Raw genomic sequence first — 20,750 nt, 5'->3', positions numbered from 1 at the left:
ACCAATACCTACTGCCCCCTCCCCCAACCCCCACACTACAACCAATACCTACTGCCCTCCCCCCAACATCCGCACTACCACCAATACCTACTGCCTCTCCCCCAACACCCGCACTACCAACAATACCTACTGCCCTCCCCCCAACACCTGCACTACTACCAATACCTACTGCCCTCCCCCCAACACCCGCACTACCACCAATACCTAGTGCCTCCCCCCCAACACCCGCACTACCACCAATACCTACTGCCCTCCCCCCAACACCCGCACTTCCACCAATACCTACTGCCCCCTCCCCCAACCCCCACACTACAACCAATACCTACTGCAGCCTCCCCCAACCACCACACTACAACCAATACCTACTGCCCCCCCCCCCCAACCCCCACACTACTACCAATACCTACTGCCCCCCCCAACCCCCACACTACAACCAATACCTACTGCCTTCCCCCCAACACCCGCACTACCACCAATACCTACTGCCCTCCCCCCAACACCAGCACTACCACCAATACCTACTGCCCCCTCCCCAAACCCCCACACTACAACCAATACCTACTGCCCCCCCAACCCCCACACTACTAACAATACCTACTGCCCTCAACCACACACTACTGCCAATACCTACTGCCCCCTCCCCCAGCCCCCACACTACTACCAATACCTACTGCCCCCCCCAACCCCCACACTACTACCAATACCTACTGCCACCCCCCCCCACTACTACCAATAACTACTGCCCCTCCCCAACCCCCACACTACTAACAATAACTACTGCGCCCCCCCCAACCCCCACACTACAACCAATACCTACTGCCCTCTCCCCCAACCACCACAATACTACCAACCTACTGCCTCTCCCCAACCCCCACACTACCACCAATACCTACTGCCCTCCCCCCAACACCCGCACTACCACCAATACCTACTGCCCCCTCCCCAAATCCCCACACTACAACCAATACCTACTGCCCCTCCCCAACCACGACACTACAACCAATACCTACTGCCCCCCCTAACCCCCACACTACTACCAATACCTACTGCCCCCAACCCCCACACTACTACCAATACCTACTGCCCCCCAACCCCCACACTGCTACCAATACCTACTGCCCCCCCAACCCCCACACTGCAAGCAATACCTACTGCCCTCTCCCCCAACCACCACACTACTACCAATATCTACTGCCCCTCCCCAACCCCCACACTACTACCAATAACTACTGTGCCCCCCCAACCTCCACACTACTACCAATACCTACTGCCCCCCCAACCCCCACACTACTACCAATACCTACTGCCCCCTCCCCAACCCCCACACTACTACCAATACCTACTGCCCCTCCCCCCCAACCACCACACTACTACCAATACCTACTGCCCCCCCAACCCCCACACTACAACCAATACCTACTGCCCTCTCCTCCAACCACCACAATACTACCAATACCTACTGCCCCTCCCCAACCCCCACACTACTACCAATAACTACTGGGCCCACCCCAACCCCCACACTACTACCAATACCTACTGCCCCCCAACCCCCACACTACTACCAATACCTACTGCCCCCTCCCCAACCCCCACACTACTACCAATACCTACTGCCCCTCCCCAACCCCCACACTACTAACAATACCTACTGCCCCCAACCCCCACACTACAACCAATACTTACTGCCCCCCCAACCCCCACACTACTAACAATACCTACTGCCCCTAACCCCACACTACTACCAATACCTACTGCCCCCCCAACCCCCACACTACTACCAATACCTACTGCCCCTAACGCCACACTACTACCAATACCTACTGCCCCCCCAACCCCCACACTACTACCAATACCTACTGCCCCCTCCCCAACCCCAACACTACCACCAATACCTACTGCCCCCTCCCCAACCCCCAAACTACTACCAATACCTACTGCCCCCAACACCCGCACTACCACCAATACTTACTGCCCCCCCAACCCCCACACTACAACCAATACCTACTGCGCCCCCCAACCCCCACACTACTACCTAAACCTACTGCCCCCTCCCCAACCCCCACACTACTACCAATACCTTCTGCCTTCTCCCCCAACCCCCACACTACTACCAATACCTACTGCCCCTCCCCAACCCCCACACTACTAACAATACCTACTGCCCCCAACCCCCACACTACAACCAATACCTACTGCCCCCCAACCCCCACACTACTAACAATACCTACTGCCCCCAACCCCACACTACTACCAATACCTACTGCCCCCCCAACCCCCAAACTACTACCAATACCTACTGCCCCCTCCCTAACCCCAACACTACCACCAATACCTACTGCCCCCTCCCCAACCCCCACACTACTACCAATACCTACTGCCCCCAACCCCCACACTACTACCAATACCAACTGCCCCCCCAACCCCCACACTACTACCAATACCTACTGCCCCCAACCCCCACACTACTACCAATACCTACCGCCCCCTCCCAACTCCCACACTACTACCAATACCTACTGCCCCCCCAACCCCCACACTACTACCAATACCTATTGCCCCCCCAACCCCCACACTACTACCAATACCTACCGCCCCCTCCCAAATCCCACACTACTACCAATACCTACTGCCCCCCCAACCCCCACACTACTACCAATACCTATTGCCCCCCCAACCCCCACACTACTAACAATACCTACTGCCCCCAACCCCACACTACTACCAATACCTACTGCCCCCCCCAACCCCCAAACTACTACCAATACCTACTGCCCCCTCCCCCACCCCAACACTACCACCAATACCTACTGCCCCCTCCCCAACCCCCACACTACTACCAATACCTACTGCCCCCAACCCCCACACTACTACCAATACCAACTGCCCCCTCAACCCCCACACTACTACCAATACCTACTGCCCCCCCCCAACCCCCACACTACTACCAATACCTACTGCCCCCCCAACCCCCACACTACTACCAATACTTATTGCCCCCCCAACCCCCACACTACTACCAATACCTACTGCCCTCTCCCAAACCCCCACACTACTACCAATACCCACTGCCCCTCCCCCCAAACCCCACACTACGACCAATACCTACTGCCCCCCCAACCCCCACACTACTACCAATACCTACTGCCCCCTCCCCAACCCCAACACTACTACCAATACCTACTGCCCTCCCCCCAACACCCGCACTACCACCAATACCTACTGCCCCCTCCCCAAATCCCCACACTACAACCAATACCTACTGCCCCTCCCCAACCACGACACTACAACCAATACCTACTGCCCCCCCTAACCCCCACACTACTACCAATACCTACTGCCCCCATCCCCCACACTACTACCAATACCTACTGCCCCCCCAACCCCCACACTGCTACCAATACCTACTGCCCCCCCAACCCCCACACTGCTACCAATACCTACTGCCCTCTCCCCCAACCACCACACTACTACCAATATCTACTGCCCCTCCCCAACCCCCACACTACTACCAATAACTACTGTGCCCCCCCAACCTCCACACTACTACCAATAACCTACTGCCCCCCAACCCCCACACTACTACCAATACCTACTGCCCCCCCAACCCCCACACTACTACCAATACCTACTGCCCCCCAACCCCCACACTACTACCAATACCTACTGCCTTCTCCCCCAACCCCCACACTACTACCAATATCTACTGCCCCTCCCCAACCCCCACACTACTACCAATACCTACTGCCCCTCCCCCAACCCCCACACTACTAACAATACCTACTGCCCCCAACCCCCACACTACAACCAATACCTACTACCCCCCCAACCCCCACACTACTAACAATACCTACTGCCCCTAACCCCACACTACTACCAATACCTACTGCCCCCCCAACCCCCACACTACTACCAATACCTACTGTGCCCCCCAACCCCCACACTACTACCAATACCTACTGCCACCCCAACCCCACACTACTACCAATACCTACTGCCCCCCCCCCAACCCCCACACTACTACCAATACCTACCGCCCCCTCCCAACTCCCACACTACTACCAATACCTACTGCCACCCCAACCCCCACACTACTACCAATACCTACTGCCCCCCCCAACCCCCACACTACTACCAATACCTACCGCCCCCTCCCAACTCCCACACTACTACCAATACCTACTGCCCCCCCAACCCCCACACTACTACCAATACCTACTGCCCCCCCCCAACCCCCACACTACTACCAATACCTACCGCCCCCTCCCAACCCCCACACTACTACCAATACCTACTGCCCTCTCCCCAAACCCACACACTACTACAATGCTACATACATCCCGGGATGGTGGGAAAGAGAACAGGTGCGCAGGTATACAGCAGCAGGATACAGGTGCGCAGGTATGCAGGAGCAGGACACAGGTGCACAGGTATGCAGCAGCAGGGACACAGGTGTGCAGGTATACAGCAGGATACAGGTGCTCAGGTATGCAGCAGCAGGATACAGGTGTGCAGGTGTACAGCAGCAGGACACAGGTGTGCAGGTATGCAGCAGCAGGACACAGGTGTGCAGGTATAAAGCAGCAGGACACAGGTGTGCAGGTATACAGCAGCAGGACACAGGTGTGCAGGTGTACAGCAGCAGGACACAGGTGTGCAGGTATACCGCAGGACACTGGTGTGCAGGTATACCGCAGCAGGATACAGGTGCGCAGGTATACAGCAGGACACATGTATGCAGGTATAGAGCAGCAGGATACAGGTTTGCAGGTATGCAGGAGCAGGACACAGGTATGCAGCAGCAGGACACAGGTGTGCAGGTGTACAGCAGCAGGACACAGGTGTGCAGGTGTACAGCAGCAGGACACAGGTGTGCAGGTGTACAGCAGCAGGACACAGGTGTGCAGGTGTACAGCAGCAGGACATAGGTGTGCAGGTGTACAGCAGCAGGACACTGGTGTGCAGGTGTACAGCAGCAGGACGCAGGTGTACAGCAGCAGGACAGAGGTGTGCAGGTGTACAGCAGCAGGACACAGGTGTGCAGGTGTACAGCCGCAGGACACAGGTGTCCAGGTGTACAGCAGCAGGACACAGGTGTGCAAGTGTACAGCAGCAGGACACAGGTGTGCAGGTGTACAGCAGCAGGACACAGGTGTGCAGGTGTACAGCCGCAGGACACAGGTGTGCAGGTGTACAGCCGCAGGACACAGGTGTGCAGGTTTACAGCCGCAGGACACAGGTGTGCAGGTGTACAGCCGCAGGACACAGGTGTGCAGGTGTACAGCAACAGGACACAGGTGTGCAGGTATACAGCAGCAGGACACAGGTGTGCAGGTGTACAGCAGCAGGACACAGGTGTACAGGTGTACAGCAGCAGGACACAGGTGTGCAGGTGTACAGCAGCAGGATACAGGTGTGCAGGTGTACAGCAGCAGGATACAGGTGTGCAGGTATGCAGCAGCAGGATACAGGTGTGCAGGTGTACAGCAGCAGGACACAGGTGTGCAGCAGCAGGACACAGGTGTGCAGCAGCAGGACACAGGTGTGCAGGTATAAAGCAGCAGGACACAGGTGTGCAGGTATACAGCAGCAGGACACAGGTGTACAGCAGCAGGACACAGGTGTGCAGGTATTCCGCAGGACACTGGTGTGCAGGTATACCGCAGCAGGATACAGGTGCGCAGGTATACAGCAGGACACATGTATGCAGGTATAGAGCAGCAGGATACAGGTTTGCAGGTATGCAGGAGCAGGACACAGGTATGCAGCAGCAGGACACAGGTGTGCAGGTGTACAGCAGCAGGACACAGGTGTGCAGGTGTACAGCAGCAGGACACAGGTGTGCAGGTGTACAGCAGCAGGACACAGGTGTGCAGGTGTACAGCAGCAGGACATAGGTGTGCAGGTGTACAGCAGCAGGACACTGGTGTGCAGGTGTACAGCAGCAGGACGCAGGTGTACAGCAGCAGGACAGAGGTGTGCAGGTGTACAGCAGCAGGACACAGGTGTGCAGGTGTACAGCCGCAGGACACAGGTGTCCAGGTGTACAGCAGCAGGACACAGGTGTGCAAGTGTACAGCAGCAGGACACAGGTGTGCAGGTGTACAGCCGCAGGACACAGGTGTGCAGGTGTACAGCCGCAGGACACAGGGTGTGCAGGTGTACAGCCGCAGGACACAGGTGTGCAGGTGTACAGCCGCAGGACACAGGTGTGCAGGTGTACAGCAGCAGGACACAGGTGTGCAGGTATACAGCAGCAGGACACAGGTGTGCAGGTGTACAGCAGCAGGACACAGGTGTGCAGGTGTACAGCAGCAGGACACAGGTGTGCAGGTGTACAGCAGCAGGACACAGGTGTGCAGGTGTACAGCAGCAGGACACAGGTGTGCAGGTGTACAGCAGCAGGATACAGGTGTGCAGGTGTACAGCAGCAGGATACAGGTGTGCAGGTGTACAGCAGCAGGACACAGGTGTGCAGGTGTACAGCAGCAGGACACAGGTGTGCAGGTGTACAGCAGCAGGACACAGGTGTGCAGGTGTACAGCAGCAGGACACAGGTGTGCAGGTGTACAGCAGCAGGACACAGGTGTGCAGGTGTACAGCATCAGGACACAGGTGTGCAGGTGTACAGCAGCAGGACACAGGTGTGCAGGTGTACAGCAGCAGGACACAGGTGTGCAGGTGTACAGCCGCAGGACACAGGTGTGCAGGTGTACAGCCGCAGGACACAGGTGTGCAGGTGTACAGCAGCAGGACACAGGTGTGCAGGTGTACAGCAGCAGGACACAGGTGTGCAGGTGTACAGCAGCAGGACACAGGTGTGCAGGTGTACAGCAGCAGGACACAGGTGCGCAGCTGTACAGCAGCAGGACACAGGTGTGCAGGTGTTCAGCAGCAGGACACAGGTGTGCAGGTATAGAGCAGCAGGTACAGGTGCGCAGGTGTACAGCAGCAGGACACAGGTGCGCAGGTGTACAGCAGCAGGACACAGGTGTGCAGGTATACAGCAGCAGGATACAGGTGTGCAGGGATGAGACGGTATATGGTGGACTTGGTCGACAATAAGAAGGTCGACATGTATGACCCTGTCAACCTCACCCCCTGTTGACCTTTAGGTGTGTTGACCTTGATGCATGTCGACCTTCAGTGGTTCACCCAATGCATGTAGCATGTCAGCCTTCCTCTTGTCAACCCTGAGAGATTCTGGGAATCTTGCTTATATCCCCCATGGAAGTAAATGATTGGCTGCTGGTCAAAGCAGCAATAAGGCGAGGTCCAAGAAGTTACAGTATTTACCTGTGCATACCTGGACCATGTGACCAAAGCCGGTGTCAGCAGATCAGGTGACACTAGGTGTCTTGGCAGCAGCCATGTAGCGTGGGACAGGCGTTGGACACCCGAGAGGCCTGAGGTGACACCAGAGAATGGCATTGGTACTTCCTGCTGCGGACTGCGGCTGAAGATGGTGCTGACAATGGGTCCGTGGTGCAGACTACATCAGCACGCTGGTAAGGGGTGAGTGCCGGCAACGTCATTCCTAACATGTATATTGGAGTCATAGAGCAACCTCCTTGTTCTGTAGCTATTACCCAAGGGTTGCCAAGATCCGGCAATTAGATCAGCACATTTTGGCAACATTGATCCTCAGTGTTATTCCCATATAATGTATTTTTCTTCAGCTGACACAGAACTTCAGAGATGCAAAGTGCTTCTTGTTAGCAATGCGTCAGATCACATGACACGTGATGACACAACTCCTTCTTTACCAGGAAGCAATGACCCTTCCCAAGAAACACAACTGTGGCCGCCCACTACTGTCAGTTAGCTTACTCAGCCAGCTGGCTCAGTGCAACCTTTTGACCTAAATTGTATAAAAAACAATAACGTGAGCAGTGTGGTGATCACCAATGACTGGAAATTAATGTTATTGAGGTTACTAATGCTGTAGGAACAAAAACCCCGGATCCAAAACCAACAGCCACCAACACTTGCGGGAGGTTTAAAAAGCAAAATACGAAAATGAATCCAATACCAAAAGACGGAGGTTAACGTCCACTTATAATGAAATCTTTAAACATGGATCTGAAATCGGCACACTGAGATATTACACCTGGCTGATATCTGGTATCGGAGTGACTCTTACATAGGGGGAGATAATATAGCACCTGGCGCCACATCAGCCGTCACCTGGCCCCACTTTATATTCTGTAGCGAGCCGCGCACTAGTTCCTATAGCAATGAGTGAGACGCCAGCTACAGAGAAGAGATCCAAACCAGGATGGCGGGTAGCAGAAGTGGAGGCATTGATGGCGTTGGTTAGCCAAGCTGAGACTCCAGTGGTGTAGGGCAGTGGTTCCCAACCCTGGTCCTCAAGTACCCCCAAAAGTACATGTTTTCCAGATCACCCAGCAGGTGCACTCATTATTCAGGCACGTTTTAAAAGATCCACAGGTGGAGCTAATTATATCAATTGTGATTCTGTGTGGAGACCTGGAAAACGTGCCCTGTTGGGGGTACTTGAGGACCAGGGTTGGGAACCACTGCTGTAGGGCATACTATGGATACTGTTAGGAGTCATCAGTTATGACTCCTATCTGCCTTGCCTGTAATGGGATTCTTTACACTTGTGTTTGCATTTACTCTCTGGTGGCCTCCAGTGGTGGGTCTGTGCCAAAGCAGCTCAGTCCTCTGTGGTAATTATGCACAAGTGTGTGTTGATTAAACCCTGCTAGCCTGGACTTCACATCTGCTCTAATCACCTGAGGCCTTCATAAGGCAGCCTCACCTGCTCAGCCCGGCCAGTCAAAAGCCCCGTACACACGGGGGAGATATATTGCTCAGTTCCTCCTTTTCATCAGCGACCAGAGATGGTCGCTGATGAAAGGGAACCTCTGCCGGCGGTGCCGCAGAGGTAATAAGATGGTCGCGGGAGCAAGCTCCTGCGACCAGCGATTAGAATGGGGCTGAAAACGGGAGCACGCACCCGGCGATTTATCGCTGGTGCGCACTCCAATCTCTGGCAATATGGCCGCCTGCGACCATAAGTCCAGCGATTTCAGCCCCTATCGCCCCGGTGTGTACACAGCTAATAGTCCTCAGTCAGCCGTGTGCAAGTCTCACAGTCTGAGCCCATAGTCCTGTGCTGTTTGCATGTTTGGAAGTCATAGCTTCTGGTTCCTGCCTGATTCCAGCTCGCCTGTCTGTCCTGGTTCCTGGATATCCTGCCTGTCAGTCCTGTCTGGTCCTGTGCCCTCAGGTCCTCTCAGCGTGCTGCAGTCTGCTTGCAGCTAGTCAGGGGTTACCCTGCTGTATCCTTGTGAGCTTGGTATATTTCTTTATTGGTCACCCCTGTGCATTGCGCCCACACTGTGTGTTATCCCATCTTACTCACCAGTGTGTCTAATTTCAGTTGTGTGTCATTTTTGAGTATTGTTACTCCCATCTATACATATTTTAATTCATTAAAGGAAATAAAAAGACACAATTTAGAATAATATCAATAATAAATAATATATATATATATATATATATATATATATATATATAATTACATATAATTACCACTCTTTTGGTATTGGATGTCTCTGATTGAAGTGGTTCGCCGGGTGCGCGCTCCCGTTTTCAGCCCCTGAATGGTCGTTGGTTGGAGGAGCTTCTTCCTCTGACCAGCGACTTCCCCGCATCTTCTCCCGGCAGTGTCATTTTCATCTGCGACCATCTCTGGTCACAGATGGAAACGGGACACGGGGCAATATATTGCCAGCGACATACAGTATTGCCCCGTGTGTACACAGCTTTAGCGCATGATTAATTAGTCTGAAACCTCTTTTTACAACTACTAATTTGTCATTAATTAATCTGACCCAATACTACTTTTATTGGAGGCTCCCCACCTTTCTGACAATACACAGGATTCAAGTGAGTAAGAGCACCGGAGACTATATAATAACATAGGACTTTGGAACCAATTTATAAGTGGGTGTGATATAATATTGGAATTTTTAAGTATCAATCTATTTAGTGCCCTCTTTTCTATTTTTGTTCATGCTGGGATACAGGCCTGGTGGGTAAGTGCTCACACTGGAAACAGCAGTTGTTGCTGGGATACAGGCCGGGTGGGTAAGTGCTCACACTGGGAACAGCAGTTGTTGTTGGGATACAGGCCTAGTGGGTAAGTGCTCACACTGGGAACATCAGTTGTTGTTGGGATACAGGCCTTATGGGTAAGTGCTCACACTGGGAACATCAGTTGTTGTTGGGATACAGGCCTGGTGGGTAAGTGCTCACACTGGAAACAGCAGTTGTTGCTGGGATACAGGCCTGGTGGGTAAGTGCTCACACTGGGAATAGCAGTTGGGATACAGGCCTGGTGGGTAAGTGCTCACACTGGGAATAGCAGTTGTTGTTGGGATACAGGCCTGGTGGGTAAGTGCTCACACTGGAAACAGCAGTTGTTGCTGGGATACAGGCCTGGTGGGTAAGTGCTCACACTGGGAATAGCAGTTGGGATACAGGCCTGGTGGGTAAGTGCTCACACTGGGAACAGCAGTTGTTGTTGGGATACAGGCCTGGTGGGTAAGTGCTCACACTGGGAACAGCAGTTGTTGCTGGGATACAGGCCTGGTGGGTAAGTGCTCACATTGGGAATAGCAGTTGGGATACAGGCCTGGTGGGTAAGTGCTCACACTGGGAATAGCAGTTGTTGTTGGGATACAGGCCTGGTGGGTAAGTGCTCACACTGGAAACAGCAGTTGTTGCTGGGATACAGGCCTGGTGGGTAAGTGCTCACTCTGGGAATAGCAGTTGGGATACAGGCCTGGTGGGTAAGTGCTCACACTGGGAACAGCAGTTGTTGTTGGGATACAGGCCTGGTGGGTAAGTGCTCACACTGGGAACAGCAGTTGTTGCTGGGATACAGGCCTGGTGGGTAAGTGCTCACACTGGGAACAGCAGTTGTTGTTGGGATACAGGCCTGGTGGGTAAGTGCTCACACTGGGAACAGCAGTTGTTGCTGGGATACAGGCCTGGTGGGTAAGTGCTCACACTGGGAACAGCAGTTGTTGTTGGGATACAGGCCTGGTGGGTAAGTGCTCACACTGGGAACAGCAGTTGTTGTTGGAATACAGGCCTGGTGGGTAAGTGCTCACACTGGGAACAGCAGTTGTTGTTGTTGGGATACAGGCCTGGTGGGTAAGTGCTCACACTGGGAACAGCAGTTGTTGTTGGGATACAGGCCTGGTGGGTAAGTGCTCACACTGGGAACATCAGTTGTTGTTGGGATACAGGCCTGGTGGGTAAGTGCTCACACTGGGAACAGCAGTTGTTGTTGGGATACAGGCCGGGTGGGTAAGTGCTCACACTGGGAACAGCAGTTGTTGTTGGGATACAGGCCTAGTGGGTAAGTGCTCACACTGGGAACATCAGTTGTTGTTGGGATACAGGCCTGGTGGGTAAGTGTCCCGGGGCCTGGAATAGCAGAGACTCACCATTTACTTTGCGGATATCTTCTCTCAATCTTCCAATAGTCTCTAAAATCCTCTGAATGTCGCTCTGAAGTGAGCCTGGGATGGGGAGAGCAGAGGTCACCCACAGACATAGAACACGCAGCGCCAGCGCTTTCTCACCCGCCCAGTCACCAGAAGATAAGACAGTGAACTACGCTGCCCCTAGTGGTCCCTCTGATATGTGCCACCAAAACACCCAATGGGGGTCATTCTGAATCATCCGCTCCCACGTGCGCTCGCTTTCGGGAATGATGTGTTGATTTTGCACTTCTACAAGTGGCGTGCGAAGAGGGGGAATTTGAATGGATTTCCCCCCCACCCCACCCCCCCTTACACAGCGCTGCAATGGTCCGGGGAGATCGGAGCTGCTGGTGATCCCACCGGCTGGGCCTTCCTGCATTCTGTATCCAGAGGATCTACAGGATCTAGACAGTCAGTAGGCCGACAGGGTCACAAGATCAGGATGGAGCAAAGCGGGCCATGCAAGAGAAGCGTTACACTGATTGATGGTCCCTGTCGACAAGTGTCAACATTGACACAAAAAATGGGAAAAACTAATGTCTACTTTTTGATTGCTGACCTTGACCCTGGTGACCTTTCAAATCTCGAACTTTTGATTTGTAGACATTTTGACCCTGTCGGTCTTCTGACCTTGCCGACCTACGGACGGTCTATCTATCAATCCGTAATCCTGCGTTCACAGTCCGTCGCTAGCTGTGGCGGTATGGAGGGCGCGTGCAATGTGCGGTCTTCCAATAATCGGAATTACGGCTGATATGTGCCAGCCGGCGGGATGTAGGCTCTGGTGAGGGGGTCCGGCGCGTTACCAGTAGATGTAAAGTTGTGCCGATCTACCAAATCCATATAAATATCTACATAAAGCTTCTACTGGGCCCCACAACACTTGGGGTCACCTCTGTTCTCGTACCTGTGACTTGATCAGACAGAATCCTCTGCACCAAGGCCCCAATCTCCGTCAGTTTGCTCATTACTTTGGCATCTGGAGAGGGGATACAGAGATGTTATAGGTAAGTGCCCGGTCTGCCCTCTGCCCACTACATGGGAATGTTATACACTGCTTATTACACACATGCCAGCCTGCCCCATTATACAGAACCCCAAATATAATAACCATACATCTATGCTGCAGTTCTGCCACACAGCCCCTTCTGGCACGCCAGGGGTAGTAAGTAGTCTGACCATTATACGTGGCAGGTGGGAGTGTGGGGTAAGAGATGGAGGGGGCAGTAAGTAGTCTGACCATTATACATGGCAGGAGGGAGTGTTGGGTAAGAGATAGAAGGGGTAGTAAGTAGTCTGACCATTATACGTGGCAGGTGGGAGTGTTGGGTAAGAGATAGAAGGGGTAGTAAGTAGTCTGACCATTATACGTGGCAGGTGGGAGTGTGGGGTAAGTGATAGAAGGGGCAGTAAGTAGTCTGACCATTATACGTGGCAGGAGGGAGTGTTGGGTAAGAGATAGAAGGGGTAGTTAGTAGTCTGACAATTATACGTGGCAGGTGGGAGTGTTGGGTAAGAGATAGAAGGGGTAGTAAGTAGTCTGACCATTATACGTGGCAGGTGGGAGTGTTGGGTAAGAGATAGAAGGGGCAGTAAGTAGTCTGACCATTATACGTGGCAGGAGGGAGTGTTGGGTAAGAGATAGAAGGGGTAGTTAGTAGTCTGACAATTATACGTGGCAGGTGGGAGTGTTGGGTAAGAGATAGAAGGGGTAGTAAGTAGTCTGACCATTATACGTGGCAGGTGGGAGTGTTGGGTAAGAGATGGAAGTGGTAGTAAGTAGTCTGACCATTATACTTGGCAGGTGGGAGTGTTGGGTAAGAGATAGAAGGGGCAGTAAGTAGTCTGACCATTATACGTGGCAGGAGGGAGTGTTGGGTAAGAGATAGAAGGGGTAGTAAGTAGTTTGACCAGTATACATGGCAGGTGGGAGTGTTGGGTAAGAGATAGAAGGGGTAGTAAGTAGTAGGACCATTATACGTGGCAGGTCGGAGTGTTGGGTAAGAGATGGAAGGGGCAATAAGTAGTTTGACCATTATACGTGGCAGGAGGGAGTGTTGGGTAAGAGATAGAAGGGGTAATAAGGAGTCTGATCATAATACATGGCAGGTGGGATTGTTGGGTAAGAGATAGAAGGGGTAGTAAGTAGTCTGACCATTATACGTGGCAGGTGGGAGTGTTGGGTAAGAGATAGAAGGGGCAGTAAGTAGTCTGACTTTTATACGTGGAAGGTGGGAGTGTTGGGTAAGAGATGGAAGGGGTAGTAAGTAGTCTGACCATTATACGTGGCAGGTGGGAGTGTTGGGTAAGAGATAGAAGGGGAAGTAAGTAGTCTGACCATTATACGTGGCAGGTGGGAGTGTTGGGTAAGAGATAGAAGGGGTAGTAAGTAGTCTGACCATTATACGTGGCAGGAGGGAGTGTTGGGTAAGAGATAGAAGGGGTAGTTAGTAGTCTGACCATTATACGTGGCAGGTGGGAGTGTTGGGTAAGAGATAGAAGGGGTAGTAAGTAGTCTGACCATTATACGTGGCAGGTGGGAGTGTTGGGTAAGAGATGGAAGTGGTAGTAAGTAGTCTGACCATTATACTTGGTAGGTGGGAGTGTTGGGTAAGAGATAGAAGGGGCAGTAAGTAGTCTGACCATTATACGTGGCAGGAGGGAGTGTTGGGTAAGAGATAGAAGGGGTAGTAAGTAGTTTGACCATTATACATGGCAGGTGGGAGTGTTGGGTAAGAGATAGAAGAGGTAGTAAGTAGTAGGACCATTATACATGGCAGGTAGGAGTGTTGGGTAAGAGATGGAAGGGGCAATAAGTAGTTTGACCATTATACGTGGCAGGAGAAACATAGAATTTGACGGCAGATAAGAACCACTTGGCCCATCTAGTCTGCCCCTTTTTTTAAACATGTTACCTCAAACCATATTTGATCCTTATTTTTTTGTAAGGATATCAATATGCTTATCCCAAGCATGTTTAAATTGTACTACTGTATTTGCATCTACCACCTCTGTTGGGAGGCTATTCCACTTATCTACTACTCTTTCTGTGAAAAAATTCTTCCTCGCATTTCCCCTGAATCTTCCTCCCTCTAGTTTCAGTGCATGTCCTCGTGTTCTGTTGCTCCTCTTCCTGTGAAGAATGTCTCCCACCTGTACCTTGTTAAAGCCCTTGATATATTTGAAAGTTTCTATCATGTCCCCCCTTTCCCTTCTCTGCTCTAAAGTATACATATTAAGATCTTTTAGTCTTTCCTGGTACGTTTTGTGATGTAGGCCATGCACCATTTTAGTTGCTCTTCTTTGTACAGTCTCTAATGTATTTATATCCTTCTGGAGATATGGCCTCCAGAACTGAACACAATACTCTAGGTGAGGTCGTACCAATGACCTATACAGTGGCATTATTACTTCTTTCTTTCTACTGCTGATACCTCTCCCTATGCAACCAAGCATCTGACTTGCCTTCTTCATTGCTTTGTTACATTGCCTACCTGCTTTTAAGTCCCCTGAAATGGTGACACCTAGATCCCTCTCTTCCTCAGTAGTTTCCATTATAGTGCCATTTATACTATATTGAGTCTTTGGATTTCTGAGACCCAAGTGCATGATTTTGCATTTTTTGGCATTAAACTGTAGTTGCCATTCTCTTGACCATTTCTCTAATCTGCCTAGATCCTCAATCATTTGTTTTACCCCTCCTGGTGTGTCTACCCTGTTGCATACCTTTGTGTCATCTGCAAAAAGGCACATTTTACCCTCAATTCCATTAGCAATATCACCAATAAAGATATTAAAAAGCACCGGTCCAAGTACAGATCCCTGGGGTACTCCACTTGTAACCTTTCCCTCCTTTGACTGTACTCCATTTACTACAACTCTCTGTTTTCTGTCCTGCAACCACGCTCTTATCCATTCAACTATCTTAGAATCCAATCCCAAGCTTTCAAGTTTATTTAACAGTCTGCGATGTGGGACAGTGTCAAAAGCTTTACTAAAGTCTAGATAAGCTACATCTACAGCCCCACCTTGATCTATTACTTTAGTCACCCAGTCAAAAAAGTCAATAAGATTTGTTTGACATGATCTTCCCCCAGTAAACCCATGCTGTTTTGGATCCTGTAAATTGCTGGTTTTGAGATATTCTACAACTCTTTGTTTTAAGAGTGTTTCCATCAATTTCCCTACTACTGATGTAAGGCTCACTGGTCGATAGTTGCTTACCTCTTCCTTGCTTCCACTTTTGTGCAGTGGGACTACATTCGCTGTTTTCCAGTCCTCTGGGATTACTCCAGTAGCTAGTGACTGGTTGAATAATTCTGTTATTGGTTTTACCAGCTCCCCTTTAAGCTCTTTTAGTATCCTTGGATGTATCCCATCTGGCCCCATTGATTTATCCACTTTCAGTTTTGAGAGTTCTGTGAGGACTTTCTCCTCTGTAAATGTACTTGTCTCTCCCTCAGTTTTCTGACTATACTTGCAACTTAACTGTGGCCCCTTCCCCTCTCTTTCAGCAGTGAATACTGAGCAGAAATAATTATTAATATTATCTGCTATTACATTGTCCCCCTCAAGAAAACTTCCACTCTCTGTCTTCAGTCTAATTATTCCACTTTTTGTTTTTCTCCTTTCACTTATATACCTAAAAAAAGTTTTCCCCCCTTTACCCACTGACTGGGCCATTTTCTCTTCAGCCTGTGCTTTTGCACATCTGATTACCTTCTTAGCCTCCTTCTGTCTAACAAGATACACCTCTTTGTCCTCATTCTTCTGCGTCTGCTTAAATTTCTTAAAGGCCAACTTTTTTGCTTTCACAATACTTGCTACTTCTTTTGCAAACCACGGCTGGTGTTGGGTAAGAGATAGAAGGGGTAATAAGGAGTCTGATCATAATACATGGCAGGTGGGATTGTTGGGTAAGAGATAGAAGGGGTAGTAAGTAGTCTGACCATTATACGTGGCAGGTGGGAGTGTTGGGTAAGAGATAGAAGGGGCAGTAAGTAGTCTGACCATTATACGTGGCAGGTGGGAGTGTTGGGTAAGAGATGGAAGGGGTAGTAAGTAGTCTGACCATTATACGTGGCAGGTGGGAGTGTTGGGTAAGAGATAGAAGGGGTAGTAAGTAGTCTGACCATTATACGTGGCAGGTGGGAGTGTTGGGTAAGAGATAGAAGGGGCAGTAAGTAGTCTGACCATTATACGTGGCAGGTGGGAGTGTTGGGTAAGAGATAGAAGGGGCAGTAAGTAGTCTGACCATTATACGTGGCAGTAGGGAGTGTTGGGTAAGAGATAGAAGGGGTAGTAAGTAGTCTGACCATTATACGTGGCAGGTGGGAGTGTTGGGTAAGAGATAGAAGGGGTAGTAAGTAGTCTGACCATTATACGTGGCAGGTGGGAGTGTTGGGTAAGAGATGGAAGGGGTAGTAAGTAGTCTGACCATTATACGTGGCAGGTGGGAGTGTTGGGTAAGAGATAGAAGGGGTAGTAAGTAGTCTGACCATTATACGTGGCAGGAGGGAGTGTTGGGTAAGAGATAGAAGGGGTAGTAAGTAGTCTGACCATTATACGTGGCAGGTAGGAGTGTGGGGTAAGAGATAGAAGGGATAGTAAGTAGTTTGACCATTATACGTGGCAGGTGGGAGTGTTGGGTAAGAGATAGAAGGGGAAGTAAGTAGTCTGACCATTATACGTGGCAGGTGGGAGTGTGGGGTAAGAGATAGAAGGGGTAGTAAGTAGTCTGACCATTATACGTGGCAGGTGGGAGTGTTGGGTAAGAGATGAAAGGGGCAATAAGTAGTCTGACCATTATACGTGGCAGGTGGGAGTGTTGGGTAAGAGAAAGAAGGGGCAATAAGTAGTTTGACCATTATACGTGGCAGGTGGGAGTATTGGGTAAGAGATGGAAGGGGCAATAAGTAGTCTGACCATTATACGTGGCAGGTGGGAGTGTTGGGTAAGAGATAGAAGGGGTAGTAAGTAGTCTGACCATTATACGTGGCAGGTGGGAGTGTGGGGTAAGAGATGGAAGGGGCAATAAGTAGATTGACCATTATACGTGGCAGGAGGGAGTGTTGGGTAAGAGATAGAAGGGGTAGTAAGTAGTCTGACCATTATACGTGGCAGGTGGGAGTGTGGGGTAAGAGATGGAAGGGGCAATAAGTAGTCTGACCATTATACGTGGCAGGAGGGAGTGTTGGGTAAGAGATAGAAGGGGTAGTAGTAGTCTGACCATTATACATGGCATGTGGGAGTGATGGGTAAGAGATTGAAGGGGTAGTAAGTAGTCTGACCATTATATGTGGCAGGAGGGAGTGTTGGGTAAGAGATAGAAGGGGTAGTAAGTAGTCTGACCATTATACGTGGCAGGAGGGAGTGTTGGGTAAGAGATAGAAGGGGTAGTAAGTAGTCTGACCATTATACGTGGCAGGAGGGAGTGTTGGGTAAGAGATAGAAGGGGTAGTAAGTAGTCTGACCATTATACGTGGCAGGAGGGAGTGTTAAGTAAGATATGGAAGGGGTAGTAAGTAGTCTGACCATTATATGTGGCAGGTGGGAGTGTTGGGTAAGAGATGGAAGGGGTAGTAAGTAGTCTGACCATTATACGTGGCAGGTGGGAGTGTTGGGTAAGAGATAAAAGGAGCAGTAAGTAGTCTGATCATTATACGTGGCAGGTGGGAGTGTTGGGTAAGAGATGGAAGGGGTAGTAAGTAGTTTGACCATTATACGTGGCAGGTGGGAGTGTTGGGTAAGAGATAGAAGGGGTAGTAAGTAGTCTGACCATTATACGTGGCAGGTGGGAGTGTTGGGTAAGAGATAGAAGGGTTAGTAAGTAGTCTGACCATTATACGTGGCAGGTGGGAGTGTGGGGTAATTGATGGAAGGGTGTCACAACATTCAGTTATTGTATTGTTTCTTACCTGGTTTGTGGCTTCTCCTGTCTGTTCAGCCTGCTCCATGCTGCAAGGAAAGTCTGTGTGATCTGAGCTCTGCTGATTAGTTGCAACACCTGGTAACTCTCTCCTGCAGGAGAGTTCAGTGTGAACTGACCATGCTCAGCCTTCATTGATTAGGGCACCTGTGAGTAATTAGCTCCCTGTGCTTCCTATAAAAAGGCAGTCTCTGGCAGACAGAGGCTGCCAGAGTATAGGTTCACACCAGCTCCAGCGTCCTTGTGCTTAGTATAATTCCAGTTTCCTGATTACCATATTTGACCCCGGCTTGTTCCTGACTATTCTCCTGCCTGATCCTTTGGTACCGTATCCAGTGACTCTGTGTATGACCCAGCTTGCCGTTTGACTATTCTTCAGCCTTATCCCAGTGTACCGCGAACTGTGCTTCCAGTGTATGACCCGGCCTGTCCTTGGATACTCCCTTGCCTTTCCCTTGTGTTCCTACTTGCCCGCACTGATACCAACTCGGCTAGACGACCACGATTCCATATTTCACAAGCTACCGCCACTCATACGGGGAACCTGACCAGGGGGCCGCGACCGACGTGTCGGGTGCCGCAGAAGCCCATATCCCGCTTGGAGGGGTCACTGGCAGAAAACCCCCGGCACGGTTAGACTCCGCGCCCCTGTGTCAGGTCTAGCCAATCCCCGAGTGGTAGTGCACCCCAAGTTTGTGACAGAATACTCTGGCCCAACTGGAATATGGAGTCCGCTAGTGGTTTGTCTCAGAAAGAACTCCTGGAACTCCTGCTGGTCCGGGTTAACAAGCAAGAACAGGACCAAGCCCTGATTATGCAAAGCTTGCAGACTCAGCAGCAGCAAATGGACTTCGCTCCACTCTCTCCAACACCTGCTATATCAGATCCAGGCACTATTGGAGTGCTTCGCCGGCTAATACAGCAGTTACAGGGGCTGCTGGCCAACATCCTCACTCTTGTCATTAAATTGCTTGGCGATTCCGCTATGGGTTTGGTACCTGCTAGACCCTTAGATTCCAGCCCAGGAACCCCATCGGCAGATGCATCTGTGTCTTGTAAGGACAGGTTCCTGAGTCAGCCTCGTCCTCCGCTGACAGATGAGGAACGCCAGCGGCGCAGGTCCTTGAACTTGTGCTTCTATTGTGGAGCCCAGAACCATTTTATCCAGGATTGTTCCCTCCGTGAGGCCAGGATTAAGAGTACTGCTTCTATGCTCACTCCGGAAAAGTTCCGTGGTTATCACTGGGGTCCCAGAACTAAGATCGTTTTACATAAAGACAGTAAAATTTTGGGCAAGCCACAAGAGGAGATCCTGTCGGTCCCAGCCCCAAGTGGGGGTCTGCAAACATCCAGTTGCCCAAAGTCTCCAACCCCAACGGGGGTATTCCCAAGCATTTTGCCCCAAGAAGGGTTTCCAAGTGTTGTGTTCCAGAAGGGGCATCAAAGTACTACACCCCAAGTGGATCCTCACAGCGTCGAGTGTCTAGAGGGATCTCAGAATAGTGAGCCCCAAGAAGGGATACAGAGTACTTCACCTCAGAAGAGGTCTCGGAGGGTAATTTCCCAGGAGGGTTCTCAAAGCTTCAAGCCACAGAAAGGGGTTCAGAGTGTCGTGCATCAGGAGGGGTCTCAGACTGTCAGGCTCCAAGCAGGGTCTCAGAGTACCACACCCCAAACAGGGTATCTGAGCATTGCGCCCCAGGTGGGTTTCCTGAGCACTGCATCCCAAGAGGTGTCTCTGAAGGTGGTACCCCGAAAAGGGCTTCTGAATTCATTACCCAAAGAGGAATCTCCGAGTGTTGCACCCCAAAAGGACCCTCTGGACGTCACACCCAAAGAGGAGTCTCTGAGTGTGGCTTCCCAAGTAGGGCCACCGAGCACTTTGCCTCAAGAAGGGGCTCTGTATGTCACCCCAAGTGGGGGTTCCGAGTCTATCACCCCAAGTGGGGGTTCCGAGTCTATCACCCCAAGTGGGGGTTCCGAGTCTATCACCCCAAGTGGGGGTTCCGAGTCTATCACCCCAAGTGGGGGTTCCGAGTCTATCACCCCAAGTGGGGGTTCCGAGTCTATCACCCCAAGTGGGGGTTCCGAGTTTATCACCCCAAGTGGGGGTTCCGAGTCCGTTACCCCAGGTGGGGGTTCCGAGTCCGTTACCCCAGGAGGGGGTTCCGAGTTAAGCACCCAAGAAGGGTGTCCCCAGTTAATCACCCCAGATGGGGGTTCCAAGTTAATCACCTCAGAAGGGGATTCCGAGCCAATCACCCCAGATGGGGGTTCCGAGTCCTTCACTCCAGACGGGA

The 20,750-nt window shown here is 51.3% G+C and overlaps 1 protein-coding gene across 2 annotated transcripts in view; it reads right to left on the bottom strand.

Moving 5' to 3' along the window:
* Positions 1 to 20,750, bottom strand: part of LOC146076064 (C-type lectin domain family 10 member A-like) — a 155,453-nt gene that overhangs the window by 25,768 nt on the left and 108,935 nt on the right. For both annotated transcript variants that reach the window (XM_083185886.1, XM_083185887.1), the window contains 2 exons: positions 12,430 to 12,501; positions 11,484 to 11,558 (listed from right to left, as the gene is read on the bottom strand). In XM_083185886.1, the coding sequence (XP_083042012.1) occupies positions 11,484 to 11,558; positions 12,430 to 12,501 (147 nt within the window). The remainder of the gene's footprint in view (positions 1 to 11,483; positions 11,559 to 12,429; positions 12,502 to 20,750) is intronic.

The sequence above is a fragment of the Crinia signifera genome, chromosome 4, assembly GCF_055691185.1.
Source record: "Crinia signifera chromosome 4, ASM5569118v1, whole genome shotgun sequence".
Lineage (NCBI taxonomy): Eukaryota > Metazoa > Chordata > Amphibia > Anura > Myobatrachidae > Crinia > Crinia signifera.
This window is presented reverse-complemented; position numbering and strand designations above follow the sequence as displayed.